Genomic DNA, 22,476 nt, shown 5'->3' with positions numbered 1-22,476 from the left:
ATACATTCTCTTTCTTCCAGAAAGAGTGTTTTTCGGTTTGGTTTTTTTGGTTGGTTGGTGGTTTGTTTTGTTTGTTTGTTTTCCTAATAGTTAAGAAAAGGACATGCCTTTACTTGTTTGGTTGATAACAGGGTATATGTTAAAAAGCATGTGCATGTAACATTACTAACATAAAGTCAGCCTTTTAGCTGACTCACCTTTAATTGCTAGGCTATGGATATGTAATACACATAGAGAAATTAAATGTAAAATAAAATATGAAAAAATAGAATTATTGAACTCACTCTGAATGTGAGTTCATTGGAGTGGAAAAATCTCAGCCTTTGTTTTAATCCTATTAACTGTTTCATGTTTATAGCACTGTGAATGAGTACAGCGGCAGAAGCGATAAAAGTTCTTGTCATTATTACAGCATTGGTTATTTAAATGTGATACTAAATTTCTGGTTTTATCAAGCCAGACTGTTGTGTTTTAGCAAGCCAGTTCTGATGCTGCTGAATTCTTGCTTTGATGCAGGAAAGCATGGGGACAGGAAAGGTTGTGATAGCTTCCCAGATCTCAGCACTGCCCTGAGACTGATGCACCAGTTACGGATCATCATATTCTTATTATCATTTTCTCACCTGACAAGGACTGAGGTGACAGGTATTTGGAACAGGGAGCAGATCTGCTGGTGTAGTGACAAGCTGAGGAATCTTCTCAGCTTGGCATGGGTGCAATTTTTGGTGGGCTGCTTACAGCCAGAATGCAATTGCTTTTTGCTTTTGGGAATTAAAAAACACAACAGAGTAGGCCCGGAAAGTGAGTAATGCATCTTTATAGTTGTGCCTGTGTAATGCAATATGTATTTGTGGCATATTTATTTCAATTTTGTCTGTATTTTCTTTCCATGACGGCAGGTGAAACTGGTTAACATTAGAAATGATGACATAACAGATGGGAATCCCAAATTGACTTTGGGGTTGATATGGACCATAATTTTGCACTTTCAGGTAAGTCTGCTTTTGCTTGGCAGTGGTTTTGGTCAGATTCTTGCATACAGTTACGATGAATGCATCAACTTAGACAGGACTCCATATAGGCTGTGCAAAAATATAGATTATGTCTCTTCTCTAATGTGTATTTGAAGCTTTTGATGGTGTATCTTATGATATAAACTGAATCTGAAGGTGGTGTTTATTTGCTGATTTCCTCTGTGTGAAGTGAGAGAAGAATAGCTTAGGTTTTGAACATCATTAAAGACAATAGTTCATGTGTTCTTTCCAGCATTTGGACAAACTGGTCTTGTTTTATTCTGCAAACTTCTTTTGATGAATATTAAAATATATTAACTTAATTTTAAATGTTTTTTTCATTCTGGATCTGAATTTCTCTGCTGATACGACTATGTTAGTAAGCACTACTCCCAGCCCTTTCTAGTAGTTCATAACACTTCAGCAGTTGTTTTTAGCCTCAGCAATGGTAATGTGGGTCACGCTAGGTGGCACTCTGGTTGTTGTACACTGGTGGGATTGTGTACAGTATAATGCAGCCTTACAGTGTGTGGTGTTAAATTGCTCCTCAAAATGAGGCTTTCACAATGGCTGTGGCTGTAGATGATGTAATTCAGATGACAGATAATTCCCAATTAGTGACTGTGGCATTGTTAGCGATAAAATCCCTGCTGTGCAGGCATTTCAAATGATCAGAAAATTACATGATCGTCCAGAAAAAGCGTGGTTCACTTATGAATATCCTGCACTGAATTTATGACTGGAAAAAATTCTTAAAAAAAGGAAAGCAAACAGACAAAGCCAGAAAACAAAACAAAATTAAAAAACCACCACCAAACAAAAAGGCTGCTAGGATCCAATTTGCCTTTCTGCAAATCCTAACAAGGAACAGAAGACAAGAATAAGGCCAATGTGGCCCTGGTCTAAACAGAGTGCATGGCTTAGCCCAGGTCAGTGCACAGGGTGAAGGAGAAACCACTAACTGCTCACCGCTAGCGAGGACCTGAAGTTCCATCATCTCCTCCCAGTCGTGCCAGTCTTTGCTACCACATGGTTATACGGAGAAGGAAGGCTGGGCTTAAATATATTTAAGCATGACCCACAGAATTAGGCTGTGTTTTAAGGAATAAAGGTTGTTAACAACTTTATTAATAGAAGCTGTTAGTGGAATTTAAACATTTACTTGATGTATATTTTATCTTTCTGAACCTGAGGCATGATGAAACTGTTAGTTTTTGTCACTAGCTGAAGCACAGGACATCTGGCACAATTTTTGGGTACTTAAAAAAAGTGATGAAAGTTAGTGTTGTTAGTTATAGCTGTAAAAATTATGAGAAGGAAAAACATATGAAAGTAACCAATTTAGGTGAGTTGGTGTGACAAGGATTTTCTCCCATAAGGTAGCCTGCTCCATATGAAATACACAGAAGCATTTCAGTTGTAGCTGAAACACAGTTACTTCACTCTGTCCTGACCCCCAATAACTACCAACTAGATGTCTACCAATACAGTTCATATCTTGCAGATCTGTCAGAATAGAATATTATATTTCAGTAGGAAGGGACCTACAATGACCACCTAGTCCAACTGCCTGACCACTTCAGGGCTGACCAGAACTTAAAGCATGTTATTAAGGGCATTGTCCACATGCCTCCAACACTGACATGCCTGGGGCATCGACCACGTCTCTAGGAAGACTGTTACAGTGTCTGACCATCCTCTGGGTAAAGACGTGCTTCCTGATGTCCAGTCTAAACCTCCCCTGGCACAGCTTTGAACCATCCCCACACATACTGTCACTGGATACCAGGGAGAAGAGCTCAGCACCTCCCTCTCCCCTTCCTCAGGAAGCTGTAGAGAGCAATGAGGTTGCCCCTCAGCCTCCTCCAAAGTAGACAAGCCCACAGTCCTTTGTGGCTCCTCATAGGACCTTCCTTCCAGCCCTTTCTCCAGCTTCGTTGCCCTCCTCTGACCACATTCAAGGACCTTCACATTATTCTTAAATTGCGGGGCCCAGAACTGCACACAGCACTCCATCCAGCTGAGGCCGCACCACACTGAATACAGCGGGATAATTGCCTCTCTTGATCAGCTGGTTGTGCTGTTTGATGCATCCCAGGATGCAGTTTGCCCTCTTCATGAGCTTTCACTTTTTCAAAATAGTAAAATAATTTTAAGAATGAGTAGTGGTTCTTGGCCTAAATACTAAGCATCATTAGTAAATATTAAATAATTGAACAAGATTTTTTTTAAAAATACCTTCCGTGTTCTGCTATTAATGGCTGCAGTACCTACACTTAATGTAGAAGGGGTTTGTAAGGTGGTGTAAAGACACCCTCTGTGCTAGCCTGGCATTTGAGTGTATGACACTGTGTTGAAGTACATGGCACTTTGGTGTCATTGACACCTGTATATGGCCGATTCGAGTTCAGAATGTATTAGGAAGTTCAGAAGAATGTGTGGACCTGCACCTCATCTTTTTTTGTCTTCACTTAGATTTTAAATGAGGGAAAAATCTAAACATAAGTTTAACAGCAGAGTCTTCACAAAGGGATGAAACTTTGTGATAATAACTGTTTATGCATGGAGTAATCCTGTCGATGCTGGGAAAGTTGTGATGAGATTCAGTTTGAAGTTAAGACACATAAATCCAGGTGTTAATGGGGAGCTGCATTCATATGCATTGTCTAAATTGTCCCTATAATCTGAGCGATAGAGGTTTAGTCTATGCAGCTAGTATAGTCTAGAGAGTCAGTCAATTAACCAGCTACTAGAGGCTCACTCCATGTGACTAAGCATAAACATCTGTGTTGTTGGAGATTGGTGACACACTCACGTGAGTATGAGAAACATGATGTAGGTCTTATGGGAAACCCACTACCATCTGGGAAGAGACAGATCAGGCAGGATAAACTGCATCTTAAATGGTGGTAAACATGTTTAGCGACAGATCTGAGGCCTGGAGGCCTAGGCAATACAGTAGGTGAGGTTGGCGGAGCAATTCAGATCACTTGCCACTATTCAGTTGTTGCGCATAGGTGCTTAGTGTGATCTGAGATGACACAGCATATCCAGTAGTATATGCAGTAGGAAGCAAGTTTCCTTAGGTCCTGTGGTTTATCTGTTATCCCATGTAGATATCTCAGATAGTTCTAAGTGTCTCAGATGTTCTAGATGGTCAAATGACTTTTTTCTTATGTCTACTTCAGGGTGTGAAAATTGCTGTTCAGGATCTGTTAATTGTACTAACTAGCTATGAGAGACCCATCTTCTAGACCTGCAGCTGGAGGCCAATTGGGGTATAGCAGGGTATCTCAAAGAGCTCTGGAAACCCATGTTTAGGAAACCAAATCCTGCCTCCACTGAAAATGGTCTCTTCAAGACCTAGCCAGCATGTAAACACGTATGTGTAGACACCTACATTGGGGTGTCTTAATCTGAACTACCCCTTAAATTTTCCCAGCCTTTGCAGAAGCAGTTAATTTCTCAGTGAGTCTAAGGAGCTGTTTGCCATGCGATGTTACCGCCTCTGCTCCATTGTTTATGTATATTCTAACAACACTGCAACCTGGGAAGAAGTCAAGATGCCAGGGATTTATTTTTTGGCTGTTGTTTGTGGCTTCTTGTTTCTCTGAGTCATGGCACTTATCTGTAGGATAATACTTCCTCAAAATAGAAAATCCTTCTGAGTATTGGAATGAATTTAGGAATGATTTAGGGGAAAGACATGTTGAATAAAAATAAAAGATGGTACGCATTTGAGGATTAAATTTCTTCTGCATCTGAATTATGTCTAGAGATAGTTATGGCTTTGTGACTTGGTACCCATAATTAGATAAATATAAATGTTGTTTTGAGTTATACCATTGACTTTTGCGGCTGCACAAGTCCAGAAATTGTATATTCTTCTGTGTCCCAAGTAATTACATATAAGAGATAGAAAAGATGGAATGGGAAATCCGGTGGTTTATTGAGTTGAGCGTGTTAGAAAACAATTTGTCCTGTGGGTGTTGAAAATCTCTGAGACATGTATGTTATTAGGATTTGGTGAAGCTTTCAATATATACATTTCACATGCTTTTAATGCTATGTGGCTTTTCAAAAATTCAGTTTCATAATGCAGTAACTACTGTAAGTTATTTTCCTGGCACCTGTAGAACATGCTAAATGAGATTACAGTCTTTTGTATATTTATTGGCTGTATGTATAAATATCCAAATTAATACATGAATGGACTCTTCCAACACCCAGTACAATTTTACTCATGACCTTGGAGATAAGCAATGATAAATGAAAGCAGAATTTGGCCTCAGTAAGTAACCACAATTTTAGTAAGATAATTTATGTGAAAATTGATGATAATTTCTTCTCAAACCACTGCAAACATTCTTTAATTTAACAAATGTTAAATATTTAGAAGAATTTGCAGTTGGTTGAAAAAAACATGCCAAAACAATGCAAAATCTGAAGCCTTAAGCTTTCAGGCATCCAGAATTAGGCCTTGTGAACTCTGTCCTTAAAAAAGAAATCTGGGGCATGACTCAATAGACTTTTTCTATTTCATCCTTTTTTCTTTTTCATTTCTATTTTTCCTATTTCTATTTCATCATCGTTTTGCAGCTCAGGAACTGCTGTGAAACACTTTTCCTTCCACCCTCCCCAGCTCCCTGCTGTCAGGCCTCTTTGCAGGATGCTGCTTTCAAGGCTCAAGTCAGTAACTGTTTTGTCCAGATGTTCCAGTACCATCCAGCCCCCTCTGGCTGGTGCTTTCTCTCGGGCCTCCTTGTGGCATGTGTAGCCTCTTTGCATTTCTGTTGTCAGCCAGCAAATACTTTTTTTTTTTTTTTTTTTTTTTTTTTTTTGCTGACTCCCCATAAGCCTTCAAGCAAAACTGATTCTTTATCAGTCTGGCCTGAAGCATTCTATAGATGGTTCATTTGGTCCAGCAGATCAGCAATTAAACTTTTACCTGTGTTGGGCAAAAAGGTAGGAAGGGTGGATTTGTCTGTAGATGGCTTGGCTGAGATAAAGGACAGCTACCCAGCTGCTTCTGAAGTTCTTGATACCCCTTTTGCAGTTAGCTGTTCAGCGCTTGCAATGCAGGTAGTAAATTTGAAGCACTCTTGTGTTAGTCATGAAGGCTGTGGCTTCATACAGGGTGGCCAGAGGAGGAGACAGCTCAGCTGTGGGGGCCCATTCCAGTAAATAACATGCAGAAGGCAGAGGGATAATGGGATATTCGGTGACCTGTGCACATTCCTCTGCTTCAGCCACTCTGCTGTTAAATCTGTGATGGGGTCACCATACAAGACATGCTGCCTGCTTTCCTCCTCTCTTTCCTGAGGTGGCAGCGTGGAGTTGAGAGCGCTGGGTCTGGCCTTCGCTCACCGTTCTGGCACCTATTTCTGCTGCGAGCAGCTGGTGGTGGCAGCTGGCTCTGAAGCTTGCTTCTGGGTCATGCCAGAGCCGTGGGTCTTGGAGCCCAAGGACTGAAGTTTAATCTGCCTCTGCTTTAAAATAGTTAGAACAGTTCAAAGGCTGGTCTTTGCAAAGATTTGAAGGTGGAGCTTTGTGGCCACTTGTCTAATCTCTGACTATAAGCAGTCATAGGGTAAACTGTATTCCACTTGGGAGCTGCAATTCCCAGTCATTAGCCATTGCAGCAGACCTGTCATTCTGTGTATGATGGGGTATACTCTTCCTGTATTTTATTCCTCAGCTGAGCTCCTAGTTATCTCTTCCTGAATGCTTCAGCAATTTAAAAAAAAAAAAAAACAAACCTGGAAAGAAAACTGCTAGCTCTCTGATAAGAAAATGAATGCAGAGTTCTTGGAATTTCTGGGACTCATCTGAATCACAGCAAGGATGGGAGGCATTAAGGCTTATTGCAGAGTCATAGGTAGACTTTATGTCTACAAATAGTTGGATACCTGTACCAGGGTAAGATTTATGAGCAGTTAGCTCATCCATTTGGTTCCGTTCCTCTTTAATCCTCTAAAACCATCAACAAGGAACAAATTCCTCTTTTTGTAAACCATCTCACTGCATATAAAACCCCTCCTGTTCAGGGTTGTGATTTTTGGTACCTCAGTGGTACCTGAAAGCTGAACAGCTCTTTCAGATTTTGAGCAGTGGTTGCCAGGACAGCTCAAACAGCTCCAAGTATAACCTTTGTTATATTATGTGCTGGCAAGCCTTTATTATTTTGCCTTGCTCTTTATTAAATCAGCACAAGATTTTCACTTTCTCTTTGTTTTTTATTTATCTCCCTGTCATTCTGCGTGTGACCTTTGGGCTGTGCAACAAAATGCTTGCTGGTTATCTGGTATGCTGTTTTAGTACCATGAAATGACATTTGTGCTAAATGCTCCATTGCTTTTGCTGTGTTGTATAAACAACAACAAAACAAAAAGAGGTGGGGGAGAAGGGATCCTAGATCCAAAACTACCTGTAATGCATTCCCAGTAGGCTTTTTATCATGTTGTTCTAGGATAAAAGATACCAGGCGCAGTTTGGCTGACAAAGTGGAATGATCTTTCCTTTACTACATTTGCTAACTCTATGAAACAATGATAAAGCATACATTAGAAGTGTACAAAGGATGAATGGTCTTGGCATTTTACAGGCTAACAAATATGCAGATATTCAACAATGTTGCTGCTTTAATGTGTAGTACACCTGTCCCTTGTGAAGAGCATAATGCATTTGACAGTCACAGATGTGTTTGACAAGTTACAGAAATCTATGGTTAAATGCATACTCATACAGATCTGCATGAGCTCTTTCATGTCTCGATGTTAATCTTTTGTTTGCTGTGTCGTAATACTAACCTCTTGTTTGTGATTAAGCAGCCTCTAAGACAGATCAAACTGCAGACAAGTTTTGTCTAATCCTTTATTCATATTATGCTTCTTAAGGGTTTATGTGCCAGAAAAAGTATTTTGCTAATCTCCCCTTAAAACTTTCCAGCACTGGTGGGTATAAATTTATATCTTTGGGTTTTTTGTTAAAAAACCAACCAACCAACCAACAAAACCACACACGCACAAAAAAAAAAACAACACAAAAAAAACCCCCTACAACAAAACATGGCAATCCATGTTAGTATTTTTAACAGCTTCTATCATCTAGATCTTTGTCTTTAGCCAGGGACGAGTTTCCATGCAGGTCTAGTCAGGTGTCTGAGACAAAGGCCCTGGTGTGGTCAGGTCTTTGCATTATTGTGGTGGTTCACGTGGTCTTCAGTGGTAGTCTCTTTTTGATACTTTAGAATATCATGTTTCTTTGCTCTAGCGGACAGGTTTTAGAAGAAATTTCAATTTCCTTTTTCTAAATCTCCAGTTTAATCCTGTTGTCTCTGTCTACTTCCTTGCTGAGACCAAAGTTAGGACTTTATGGAATTTTTATTAGGTGAAGGTGATCACGTAGTCTACGTTGTCTTTACTTACTCATGCTTTCAGTTGTCATCTTCTCTTAACATGGAATATGATTTTGCAGAGGTTTTTTTATATATATTAAAAACCCCACTTCTGATACAAATGCAATTTGTCAGTTCTTTTGTCCCTGATCTTTTCTTTGGTTCAAGAGCATAAGTGACTTACAAAGTCAAAGTGACTGTAAAGTTACTTTTTGGTTCATGGAAAAACAAGGAACAGCAGAAAGAATCGTTAATAGGTGGTAGCCTTCTCACTCAGGAATAGCTGGCAAGTATTGCTAAATGGGTTATTAAGTATCAAAAATACATATTTCTTACCTATTATAAACACTACTAATAATCTGTAGAGGTATATTTGGAACCCATTTGTTCCTAGCTACTATTTAGAAATGGTTAAATTCTAGGAATAGTTGCAGTTACACCCTATGCATTTAACTAAATTGACCTGGAATATGCAGCAGTAAGCCAGGGTTGTTGGGAGCACTGAGCGTGTAACCAGTGTTTCAGAACTGATTCTTGTATTTTTGATGCCTCAGTTTTTTAATTAATTAAATACTTCAGAAGCACCTGATTTTTCTGAAAATGTGAATTACCTACTCTTAAGAAAAAAACCAGATCCAATTCTAAGGTGTATATGAAAGAGGATGTACAAAATTAGAGGCATTTCTAAATTACTGATTACATTACAAAACACAGATTGTCAGCTTTAAAATAACAATGTGTGTTTCTTCTGACCTCTCTTGAAGTAGATTTGATTTGACATTTTTATGACAGTGACACCAATTCTAACAGGAGTTTTGAAATAACAGAATGCTTTAGGGATGTTTTCTCTTTGGAAGAATGTGGTATCGTGCTGATTATTAAATATGTAAACAGTTTAAAAAGTATATACTAAATCACACTCCATTAAATCTCAGTCTAATATAATTATTGTTTAGAAACCTCAGTGCCTGTGTGTCTTAATTTAAAGATGCACTTGCATTGGTAAATTGAAATTTGCAGTATTTTTAAGCGAATTCTTAACTCCTGTGAAATTTGTGGATGAACAACAACATTGGCAGTGAGCTTGTGTTAGGCTATATTTATGTTATCATATATTTTACCATTTATTATTTTTAGACATGTTGTTATTAAACCAGAAGCTGTATCTGTGTGAAATTAAATCAGTCTCGGTCCATTGCACTGCAAAGTCCCGAATCATCTTTTCTGATGAGAGAGGAGAAAGAGAGGTATATTTTCAAGCATAAAAGCCATTAGTTTGTACAAACACAGTGATGTCATTTACAAAGACTATATTTTTATTTTTGTAATGTGCTTTTCTGTTAACTGGGGGGGGCGGGGGGCAAGTCGGCATCCAACTCGATCCCATGTGGATGCATGTTTTAAATCAGTGAGTCCTCTGGCCCTTCACTGAAATTAGCTTTTCTAAGCTACCTAGAGTACAGCTTTTTCCTGTGAGTAAAGGGAGCAAATGTCACAGTCGCACTGTATGTTAAGCATACTACAAATGCAAATACAAATTGAGGCCATGAAAGAGAGTGTAGTCATGGCATAAACATTTACTTTGAAAAGACACGTTAGCATTGTGCCTGTATGTAGTTGCCTGGCTGTCAGTGGTACAGGGTATTCTGTAGCAGCCTCTAGTGCCTTGGTGTCAATATATAAAATTTTCTAAGCATTACTGTCAGATTTTACCCTACTGCCCCGGAGTGGTCAGCAATGAGCACCTATATTCTTGGAAATTCTTTGGAAGCTGATCCTACTTCTTTGCTGTATTATTCATTTTAGTTCCTGTCAGTAAAATGTCATAAAATACTTCAGTGGAACTTCCCCCAGGGGATGAAGCCTCTGGGTTTCATTATTGCAATTCCTTTTCAAATAAACATGGGAAACTCAATGGTAACACCTGATAATGCTTGGCAAGTCACTCGGTAGTTCTTTCTCAGCATGGGAAACCATACACATCTACCCCTGCTGATGTGCCTTGGTTTTAGTGAGTTTTGTATATTCGTAACAAAAAATGAAGCCAAAGCTTCAAAACACAGATATTTTTCAAACCAGGTATGTCGGTTGCATAGACTTCTGCTTGCATTTTAATAGTTTACATTTTACCCATTTTTCATGCTTCTTGGCTGTTGTATTCAGAACTATACAGAGATGCCTAGAGAACAGGAGCATGAGAGGAGGATAAAGCTCCATTCTTATAAACAGTGACTTTGTGGAGTTTTTTTAGACAGAGTGGCTTTTATGATTTGTTTCACCTTTATCTGCCAGAAGGTTTAAATCTGCTGCAAAGTTCCAGCCCCCAGTACACCACGCCACTGCCCTGAGCAAGCTGTTATGCTTGTATGAGAGTAGTGAAGCAGCATGTTATTTATAGCTAACGAATCAGTGAAAAATAACATCAGCTGCTATGAAAACTCCACATACAAATAAAAATTTGACCCTCAACAAGCTGTCAGAGCAATCTCTGATCCTTCGCTTTAATCTTCCTTTCTGTGGATCACTGGATACGTAATAAAAACATCTGAAGCGCAAACCGAATCTGCTAACTACATCCCTGCTATTTGCTGCGCTGCTTGCTTTTGGATTTGGAGTGTAGCTAATAGTTTCAAAGGTTGCTGCATATTTTTCTACTTTATCTTGCTCAAGTTACTAAATGAAACGGGAAGTTAAAAGTGCACGCGAGAATTTTCTATTGCTCATAAATGCTATGTCATCTCTGTGAAAGGCCATCAGCGTTACAGCCCAACGCTGAAGCAGTGATGTTTATTTAAGAGGATTGGTGGCCAGAAATAAGCCACAGTGTCTAATCAGACACAGGCCCTGCCTGGGCACCACGCCACAACATTTATTGCGTGTGCATTTCTCATAAGCAAAATGGCTACGTACTGAGGAGGATGGACGTGAAGAAGTCTGGAAGAAATTACGGTGCAAACGGCGGTTCTTAACTTTCTGAGGAGGATTTAAGTGTATGTAAATACACTGGAATGAATGAGACTGTGCAACTGTGAGTTACCGAAAGCCAAATGGGGAATATCTGTGGATGTGTGAGGGCTGAAAAGGAAGAACAGTGTTTAGATCCTGCCAAAGCTCCCTTAAGTCCAGCTAAACGTTCTCCTGGAAGAAGGTATTTCAGAAGGAAAAGGAGAAAGAAATCAACCAACGAGGGACCAGATTCAGTACAGGTTAAAGAAAATGAAGAAAAAAGCCAGTATGAAGTGGAGATTTCAGGGAACACCGAGAACTGCCCCAAGGGTGTGGGATTGGCAGATTCCTTCCCCTGGAGAGTGACCGTGGCTGGTAATGCTCTGCCTGTGAGTACAGACCTTTCGGCTAATCTTGTTAAGGCAAAAGTTTTACTGGGTGAAACAAAGAGTGATTCTCTCTGTGGGGACAGTTTTCATGGTGATAATCAGAGGCTTACCAAGTCTGATGAAAAAGAGACATGGTTAAAGGAACAAGACAAGAGGAGTTCAGAGAAACGCTTTTCATGGAAGAGGAAATACTCAGAGGATAGCAACAGGAGAGAACTAGCATTCCTGAAGAAATCTAGTCGTCTTTGTTATGGAAAAGCAGCCAGCTTGGATTCTGCTATCCACGTTTTAGGCAGACAACACGAAGAAACTGGGTTAAACATAACTTCTTGCAGAATTATTGAAGATGTCCCAGAAAGCAATAAATCTGAAAAGTTGCATCACTTTCTCTCTAAAAGCAAAAATGATCTGCTGCTTGAACAAAAGAGGGTTTATTCTTCTGATGCTGTGCTTTCCCAATTGCCAAAAGAAAAGGCATTATTTAGTGTTCCACCAAACAGGAGCAAGGTAAATATTTTTGGCACAGTACATGATCTTTGAAAGTTAGCTCAGAATAAGTATAGGAGCAGTATTTTCACTGTTACAAAAATATCTTCACTTTGCTGGATATAAGCCTTTTACATATGCACATATTTACATATGACAGGTAGTCATAGGACAAAGCATATTACTTGATCTTTTTCACACGTTAAGTAATACCTCAACTTCAGGAGCGTTGCTGTATCCTTGTGCTGTTTTGCTGTCTGTAGTTTGACTTGTTTCCTAATTTAGGAAAAAGATTTTAATGTTAAAATGGTTCTAGAAGGTGGAATGAATTTTAGAGTTGTTTAAGTTCACATTCAATATCTGCTGTAAATTTTCTTATCAACTCTTGACAGTCTTGTAATTCCTTTGGGGTTTTTATCAAGGAAAGGAATATTTCTAATTCTTTTCAGTTACGGCTGATAGGAACTAAAGAATGACAGAAATATGTAGGCAGCTTGAAATAGAAGTAGAACATAAATCATGTTAATAATGCTCTACACTTCTTCTTTTAAAAGATCATTCCTCCCAAACTGTCTATATGACCTATTAATATTAATTATTTAAATTCCTTCTTCCTCTGAGGGTAGGATTATTTTTCTTTTACAACAAAGGAAATCAAAGCTTAGTTTGTAAGGAAGTATCTGAAGGAAAGCAAGTTCTTGTCTGTTGGTATTCATGTTTACCAATTCAATCCGTATTACCAGTTCTGCCCCATTTATCTTCAGCACAGCTGAAGTCTGTAGGTGTGGGTCAAATGCTGATAGCAGAATCTGGTCCAAAACTGATTTCCCTTGCTCAACAGGGACATCTGAGCTTTGAGTTGAGTGAACAGAAGGAATGGACACATCCTAAAGGTACTCTTTCCAGCAAAGAGTAACTACACTTCTGTTGTTTATAAAACTTACTTTTGTAACAGGCATCAAATTCTACTTTTTCCGAGCTTCGTTTTTAAGTGCATATAACACACCCCATTACAACACACAGTACACACTAGTACAAATAGCGTCCTAATACACACAGAGATCTTTGCCCTCTTAATCTTAGCTGGAATTCAGGAACAGCTTAGGGATGTTCTTTGATTTGCACAAAGTCATTACTGAGTAAAAGAGTATGAGGCCTTGTCTGTTCAGCCAAGCATGGCTGCTTTTTCCTGTATAATGAGAGTAATACAGCTTCTAATATTGCTGCAGTTATTACTCCAGCCAGGCATATACCACTTGTTACCACGGGGAAGGGGGAAAAAATGAGGGTTCTGCTGAGCACCTACATCAATACTGAGGCTTCTGCTGGTGACAACGATAAAACACTGCATAATGATATGAATATGAAATCTATTGACAGATCAGGGGAAATGCCTGGTTTTCAGTTCAGTTCCTTTTCTCCACCCAAGATTCTGAATATAAGTAAGGGTAAGAGCACCTAGCATTGACCTGAAAACAAATCTGGGAAGAAGACTAGATATCAGACTCTAGCTTATTTTACAAAGCCATGACCGCTTTCCTTTTGAATGCATTTGAGAATTAAACAAGTATTTGAATATTTTGTATTTCAGTATAGTACAGTAAAGATGTTATTTATACAAGTCCACAAAGTTCCTGTTACCAGCCTGAGCTAATACACAAGGTTTGCAGTTATCAATCTCAGTTTTTACCATTCTGTTTGCTGTAATTACAGAGATCAGTAGCCTCCACTCACCTTGTCAACTTACCCACGCTGTAATGTACTCTCAGCTTACACAGTGCCTCAGATGTGGCTGATATTTCAAAGCGTGTTGGCTTTTCAAATTGAGATGCGGACACCAGAGGAAACTCACTGGTACAGCTGGTGAATTTGCACCGTAACAGAGAAGTGGCAGTTTACCCTCTGAAACACCATAGTCCCCACTACTGGAATATATTCTTTGGTTTTCAAGTGATCTTGCTAATGATTTTGCAAATAGGAAAACGGAGGTAATGAAGTAGCACATATTTGAACACAAAATCATAACTGGTTTACATGCATAGGAAGACGTGCCACAGAAAAACTCGTTCTTGACTGATACTTGTTATTCTGTGTCTGCCTTATTGGTGGTTTTGCATGTTTCCTAAGTAATTATCCTAGTGCTTTTCTGTCTTCTGTATTAAGAAAGTGGTTTTAGCTGAAAACACGTATGCTCATTTCAAACTCAGTTCTTTTTCCTGTTCACAGAAGAGTTGATTTGTTACCTTGTTGCAACAGCTTTTTGCATATATGAAGGCTGTTACCACCTCTCCCCTTGATTTTCCCTACTTTAGACCAAATAAACCCGATTCTTCAATCTTTCTTAACAGGCCATGTATTTTTACATCTTTGCCATTCTTGTTTTTCTCTTGTGATCTGCTTCAACTGATCCAATATTTTTTGAAGGGTGTTGCCCAAAGCTGGGCTTCCAGCTCCACAGAACCTTGCGAGAGCTGAATTGAAGCATTTGAATTTATGGCCAAATGGAAACTCACAAAGTCCAGCTGTAACGTCAGGGGAGATGACTTCTTGTGATCACGTGCAAGTTCAAATTCCATTCGTATAACTATACTTCCCTCAACATGCTGTCAACAACCCTTTCCAAACACAACACATAACTAACTACTTGGCTTAGGTGGAAAATAGCATTTCAAAATCCCTCCGTATTCATGTATTCTTTTTTCTCTTATTTCTTTGTATTCTTCAGACTTTTCTGTTTTAGGGCTGGCTGACATCAGAATACATTTCACTATACATCATACATCTCTAGCCCATTATATACTTTTATGCAGTTAAGGACGTTATGTCAAGTTTAGACTTGCTCCAAAACATTCGGGATAAGATGGAATTGGAGGGAAGACTCCTTACTTTCTCTACCAGTCTTGCTCTTCTGTTTGTACTTTAAAAAATGAGCCACAGAAATCCAGCACCACTGTTGATCTTTTTTTGGAAGGTCTTCTCGGATCTCCTCTGCTCTTTGGACTTAAAACTGTATCACTGAAGTCAATGCAAGCAAAGAGCTCAAGGCTTTTTGGCATATGGATATTGTGTACTGTGTATACTGGGTGATGCACAGGAAACTTGCAGAGAAAAAACACTTGCAGTAGCAGAGGTGAACTAGTTCTCACTTAGAAACAAAAAACAGAATATTTAGTGCTAATTAAGGCTTTGATCCTGAGATACTAGGGCTATGCAGAGAATTACCTCTGTCTCTTTTTCTTGCATAACTTGTAATTCACAGGCTTTGAGGTAGTTTGGAGAACTGGATATTTAGCAAACAACTGTTCAAACTCATGCAAACTCAATTTGTTCCATGCTCAAGGAACAGATGTCCTCTAGTAACCGATTATAGTGGGTAAATGATAGGCTTTTGGGATAGAAGAGTGAAAGGTTCATGCAAACTGTTTGTTTTGAAGGACAGAATTTGAACAGTAAAAGATTTCATTTACTCGTATTTTATTTTCTGTTCTAGTATTGCTAATATAGTAGTCCTTTTTATTTCTGTGGCAAATGATGTTTTAAATACCGATGATAATGCATAGTTGGTAGTTGAGTATCTATACTGTCCTTATGGGGTATCAAAGGAAAGCTGTGTGTTCTCTCTCTCACTCTGACACCTTATTTTGTGGGGGGTAGTATTTTACTTGTTAAGTAGTTCCCAGTTAATAGGGCATCATGAAAAGTAGCGCTCGTATTTGTAAGTGTAATCAAATACAGCTCTTTGACTCACCATTTCCCTCAGTGTATTTTTTTACTTTGTAAATATGAATTCAGTGTTTATGAAAAGTCTGAAATCTTACCTTGGAATCCAAAATACTTTATTTAGAGAACTGCTCAGGCTGTTTCAGGGCTCAGGCTAACGTTAGTGTTCCTTAACTTGTACCGAAATGGGCTACCTCATGAGTGAAAAACAAGTTCAGTTTTTAAACCCAGTCTAGTCTATTCTTTTTCCTTCAGATGGCCAACTAGGGTGCCGAATGGTGCTTGGAAGATTTTGGAATGAAATCCTGTTAATCTTAGGGTAATGAGCTAAATTCATGTTTTAGCCATCCAAACTTTGGATTGCAAGCTTGCCTAGTGGTCACTTTCAGAATAAGAAATACTCTTCTTGTGTTTATGTCTGTAGCTACAAATGTTGTTTGTATGTAACAGCAGATGCAAGTACGACCTTCAGAAGTTGCCTTGATGTCTGAAATCACTTGTTGCCAGAGGAATCTAATGTGCACTCAAATATGCTGCGTTTGCACTCTCTGCAGTCTGAAACGTACATAGCCATCACGGGGCAATTAACCATGAAGGAGGCTAGAGGTTTGAACATAGCAAGGAATGGCCATTAGCAAATTACATTGTTAGGTTGCTTAGTTAGAATATAGTAAAAAATATGATACTTAAGGATTATGCACAGAGGGCTCTCTGAAAATGACAGCGAAATAATTAGGTTTTTGGGGGTTTTTTTGCTAGACATCTGGGACTTCCAGATGACATCATCTCTTTCAGAAGCTTGTCTGGATAAGTGGCTAATGGTTGACTTAATTTATATGGTGGTCTGTTGTTCTGTGATGAATAGAAACTAAAGCTACTGGAAAAAAAAATTAAGTTTGCTTTCTTGTTTTGAAATACAAATAATAAAGGTAACCAACAGAGAGGAAATCTTGCACTGCAGATGAGTTCCCCAGATTTTTACAAGAATATTTTCAGAGATATTTTAAGTTAGTCTTTTGCCACATTAGATTCCCTGTTGTCTTCCCATGTAAGACTCATACTGTCTCTATTTTGTGTGATTTCATGTACTAAATACTCCGTGCATGATTTTGATACCTAGAAATTTATAAACAATCACAGCTGCATGTGCTTCTCTTAAGTGTTTTAAACAGATAAGGGATTTTTTTTTCTCTGATTTTTCTTAAAAATATGCAGTGTTGAAGCTGGAGACAATAGGATGCAAAAAATGCCATCAGCTCTTTGGAGGTATTTGTGGGCTAGTTGAAAAGTTCAAACTACTTTGCTTTTTAGCATTGGTGCCTGTATCTTTCCTTTACCTAGAGCCAGCAGATATGATGGCTTGTGGGAAGTGTCTGAAGAACTGCTTTCACAACTTCGTGGTTTGTGGTTACTTGCATAGAAAATAATGTAAATTGATTTGCTCCCTGCATTAAATTTACTTGCAGTTTACTTTATGGCTCTAAATGCTTATCATCCCATGGAAGTGTGAAAGGTGGTTAAACAGAAATCGCAGAGAGCACTGCAGCAGCTACACTGCCCTGACATCTCTACGGTTCTCCCTTTGGTCCCCTGATTCCTAGTGCTTTACACTACCTCCTGATAGGCATTGACACAGTAGCATCAGTAGGAAGGCTACATCTCTCTTCCTGGCGCTGTGTTTTAGGCGGCTTTACTCTGAGAAAAAACTGGAATTTCCAGCCTAGTCTGTCTGAGTTCACCCGGGAAGAGACCAGACAGAAGGCCCCTTTGTCTGCAGAGATTTCAAGGCGAGGAGGAGGCATCTGACCTAATGAATGTAGCTCCCTGGTTCACAGTGGAGTAGGATTGCTGGAATTGACACATCTCCAGAGTTATGCCTTTTCGGCAGATAACTCAAGTATGTACCTTGCCCCTGAAGTTGGCAGAGGGCAAACCTCCCGTGAGCCCCGGGCTCAGGCTGGCTCCAGAGCCAGAAGAGACCTGTCTCTCCCTGCGGTGCTGGGAGTATGCTTGTGCTGCACCGCCTCTTCCACGTGGGCTCACGGGGGGGTGCTTAGTGTCCAACCACAAATCTTGGTGTTGTCTCAGGCCCTCTTGCCTCTGCCCAAGCCCCTCAGCCTGCTTTTTGTAATGTCTGAGATACGGTGCATGGGTCCTTATGTAGTGCCTCATGGTACCTGGGTTCTTGGTGTTCTTCATAATAAAAGATCATATTGCCTATTGTTGTTTGGATAACTGGTAAAAGGTGGTCATTTAGAAGGCAGACAATATGTGATAACACTTTCTTTATCAAGGCACGTCTTCATTGAGTACAGTTTCTGTAACACGAGGTGCAAACAATACCTGTGCAAATTAGGGAGATGTCTGGTTCATATTTATACAGTGATAGTTTTCTAAGCAAACTGACTGAACTTCATTAGGGGAGAATTAAATGTTCCAGAAGGTAGTGTTTGTGTGTAAAATACGCAATGCTTTCCTGCTTTCCCTGACATGAAGTTGATAATGCTTAGATAATACGAAACCAAACATACATCAGGCAAAATTTTCATTTCTAATCTTTCAGTCCTTCTGTCATTCCTAAAATGCTTCTCATGAAATTTTGTCCTAAAACCATTATTGTCCGTTTTCATGATAAGTGACTGTTTTGTTACTGAATTCTGGAACAGCATATAGTATAAGTTAACCTGTTTTAAGAGAGGAATATTGTAGCTAAATAAAATACGTATACTATAAATGTGGGTATTAGATAGGTGGGATGTATACATATAAAATAAATTGTATTTTATATAATTATATAACATTTATGTATAATAACTAGAATACATAAAAATAGATTATTATTCACATTATCTTCATATAGTAGACATAGGTAAGTATTTTTTATTACATAACAGTATTACGTTGTCCCTAGAAATTAAGAGGCTGAGAACTGGCTAACTGAAGAAAATTGTGATGCTATGAATTATGTATTTCATATTGATATTGAAGACACTCAGAGTGCATAAGGATATGACATGAAAGAATATTAATCTGCTACATGAATAATCGTATTTATGTATGCAAATATCAGACAGAAAATTCTTCAATAGTGCAGTGTGGTTTTCTGCAATGTTTTGAACATTATAATGTGTTATATGTAATTGTAATCTTTATGTTAACTCTGTTTTAGATATCTGATATCCATGTTACTGGAGAGTCAGAGGACATGTCTGCTAAAGAGAGACTGCTCCTGTGGTCGCAGCAGACAACCGAGGGTTATGCTGGAATCCGTTGTGAAAATTTCACTACCTGCTGGCGCGATGGAAGATTATTTAATGCCATCATTCATAAATACAGGTAAGTATTCCATTTGTTCTCTTGGAAAGTATTTATTACAGCATGTTAGTGTGCTTTGAGAGAGGGCTCTGTGGTGTATGCCTGTAATAGCACTGCAGCTGTTGAGGTGACATTAGCTCCTCCTGGGCAATCCGCTGCTTCTTGCAGCCAAATGATGCTTCATTAGCCCTTGCATGTCCCTCCTTCCTCAGAGGAACATCCACAAATCCTACACATCTCTCATGTGGGCACTTCCAAGCTGCTGAGAAGAATGTCCCAGTCTTTTCCACAGTTCCTTTTTGTCATGCTAACATTAGAGTATAGGCAGGGTAGAGACAGAACTCATCGCCGGCATCCAAAACTGCACTGCTGGTGAAAGCCATCGACTACTGCATGACCTGAGAAATTCCTAAGATCCCCATGTTCTTCCCTGTATGACTTTACCAAGCCCCTGGAGCCTAGAGCTTCTTTGGTGTTTCTGCTTGGAGCCCAGATCTACACTAAGATGCGTCTCCTGTAAAATGGCAGGGTATTATGGAAAATGGGACCAGTTGGCTTGAACATTCTCAGTCTGAGCAGGGAATTGTGCTACTTCCCCCGCCCCTTTCTATGCTTTTGTGACCACAGTCTTACAAACAGGCATTTCTAGAATCACTGGTGGCTGTGGCTAAAGTATGCACTACATTAACTTAAAATACAGTTGAGGATGTCTACTGAGAGCATTTCTAATTCTGGATTCTAACTAAAACCAGGTCTCTCTTCACAAAGCCAACTTTGGCATCAAAACTTGGCAGAGGAACAAGATTTAAGATCATTGCTGTGCTCAGCGTTCCCTCTTAATTGGCAGCATCTCTCTGTTTTTGTACATTTTTTGGGTTCCTGAATTGAATAAGGAGTTTTGTGTCTTAGAGGACCCCATGGGAGAGTATTCTGGCCACTGGGATGATTAGTGTGTACTGAGTTTTCCCTGACTGTGCAAGGCTTGCAAATTCTGGGCTTTATTTATTTATTTATTTAGAGTTTGTGCTGTATACCCTGGGGCATATTGCAAGGAAGTTTAAAGTACATTATTTCCTTGGTATAATACCAAAGGAGTGTCCCAAATAGAGAGGGACAAATTTGGTGGTTTAATGCAGCTACAGGGAACAGGCCCTGAGCAGGTTATTCTGTACTTGGATTTCCTGTTGTGGGACCATTTGGCTCACCACAGAAAGAAGCCTAGGGAGAGCCAACATGCATACAGTATGGGGACTAGGGCACTAAAGTCAAGTGGGAGGTGAGTGGAGCAGTTGCAGCCTTTTTCTCACACGCTGTGTAGAAAGGCCGTAAGCATAACACACAGTGCTCAAGAGTCCTAGAGAAGTTAACTGTGGCAGTGCATAACTTCATGGTAAAATGAAGCTGCATCTGAATCAATGAGGTTTTTTTCTGACTATGCTTCTGTTCTGGGTAGCCAGTCAGGGAGGAGGTGCATGCCAGCAAGAAAGTCTTCTTTTAGTAATGTTGGCAAGACAAAGGGAAATAGCTGGCAAAAGACTAGGCTGTTTTACTTCAGGACAGAGCGGCCAAAAGAATGAGTATAGCACAGGCAAGAATTTGAAAAAATAAACAATTTGAAAGATACAGAGAGGGGAGGGGAAAAAAGGAAGGAGCTTAATGGAATAATGTAAAGTATTCCCCAGAGCTTCTTCAGAGCCTTATACCGCTTACCAAAGGCAGTGCAGCCTTTACTGCTTAGCAGCTAGTAGTTGTGGTACACATCGGTTAATAAATAATTTAAAAACTTGAATTCTGTCCTCTGGCTGTGCAAATGTTAATGCCATGGGACATGACTGAGTACTTACAATTGCTTTGCTGGAGCAGTGTTTCTGTGGCAGCGCTCTGTTAGTTTCATTCACAGCGTTTTCAGTGGGGAAGCAGAGGCACCTTTGACACGAGTGCATTGCATAAAGCAGATGATTCAGTGGCTGAGGAGCTGAGTCCCCATTTTGTGTGCTTCTGTGGCAGTTTCCATTTGGCTTATCCGCTTCCTGCAAACATAACTCGTCCACCTAAGGATCCCTTGTCCTTCCCAGGAATGTTTACCATCCTTATCTCATGTCTTTTTAGTGTGAGAGGTTACAGATTCTTGGACTCCACCTTGCTGATGAAATCAGTAAGATTCTTCTACTGATTTAATTGAGCTTCTATGTTTTTTTCCTTTGCTGTTTTGTACTGTTAAAACAGATAATGATTTATCTGTTTGCTCACAAGATAGGAATGGTCTTTCCAGTCAGTCATCTGATACTTTTACCTATGGTATTTTACTCTAGAGAGCTCTTTTAAAGCTTGGTTTGTGTTCTGAGCAGTAAGTAGGTTAAACACTAACAAAATGTGCACATTTCTGGCAGTGATTCTCCACATCCTCTGTTTGTCTGTTTTAATAGCTCCTAGTTTCTGGATCACAGGTGATCTCAGGAGCTAGGCTGAGCATCGGGCGGATGCTGCCAGCTGGCATGCTCCACCAGGGCGGACGACCAGGTGCGCCTGCTTGGGTGGTGGGGTGGGACTGTGGTGCTGCCACTGCAGAGCAGCCCTGTGGGTGCACATCTGTCAGTCGCAGTGCAGCGTGGCAGCCCCTCCTGTGCCAGGTATGCTGTGCTCGCCAGAGATACCTCTCCTTACAGAAGCACTGTACACTCTGGGCCAGGGGGAGTATCTGCTCTCTGCAAGTGGGGATGGGGCTCTTCAGCAGGAATGCGACTGCCAGCCCTGGAAGGGATTTAAATGGGCCCAGACCTAATTTTAAGACCTAATAACCAGAAGGCTCAGAAATACCCAGGCATATTACTGGTATCTAGAATTGCAGTTGTACTGAGCAACAGTAAGTGTGCGCTCTCCATCCACCATACAGCTTATCCACGTGAGGGCACAGCGGCGGGGTCTCCCCTTGGAGGGGTGGCAGGGCAGGGCCCAGCAGCCAGGGCCTGTCCCACCGCCCCAGGCAGGAGCAGGGCAGCCCCAGCCCCGGGCATCAACGCCTCCCTGGGGGTGGGCTGCGGCTGGGCCTGGGACCATAGGTAGGCTGTACCACTGCGGGGGCCGTAGTTCAGCCAGGGCCCAGAGGCAAGAACACCAGCAGCTCTCGGAGGACAGCAGCCATGCTGTCTCTGAGCTGAACCTGAGCACAGACAGGCAAATGCTGTGCTTGCAGCCCTGACACCATGGCTGA

At 40.1% G+C, this 22,476-nt stretch overlaps 1 protein-coding gene across 6 annotated transcripts in view; it reads left to right on the top strand.

The window, feature by feature from the left end:
• DST (dystonin) overlaps positions 1-22,476 on the top strand; it is a 316,847-nt gene that overhangs the window by 123,514 nt on the left and 170,857 nt on the right. For all 6 annotated transcript variants that reach the window (XM_075087012.1, XM_075087006.1, XM_075087009.1 and 3 more), the window contains 2 exons: positions 900-992; positions 19,120-19,286. In XM_075087012.1, coding sequence (XP_074943113.1) covers positions 900-992; positions 19,120-19,286 — 260 coding nt within the window. The remainder of the gene's footprint in view (positions 1-899; positions 993-19,119; positions 19,287-22,476) is intronic.

This window comes from Phalacrocorax aristotelis, chromosome 3, assembly GCF_949628215.1.
Source record: "Phalacrocorax aristotelis chromosome 3, bGulAri2.1, whole genome shotgun sequence".
In the NCBI taxonomy this organism is placed as follows: domain Eukaryota; kingdom Metazoa; phylum Chordata; class Aves; order Suliformes; family Phalacrocoracidae; genus Phalacrocorax; species Phalacrocorax aristotelis.
This window is presented reverse-complemented; position numbering and strand designations above follow the sequence as displayed.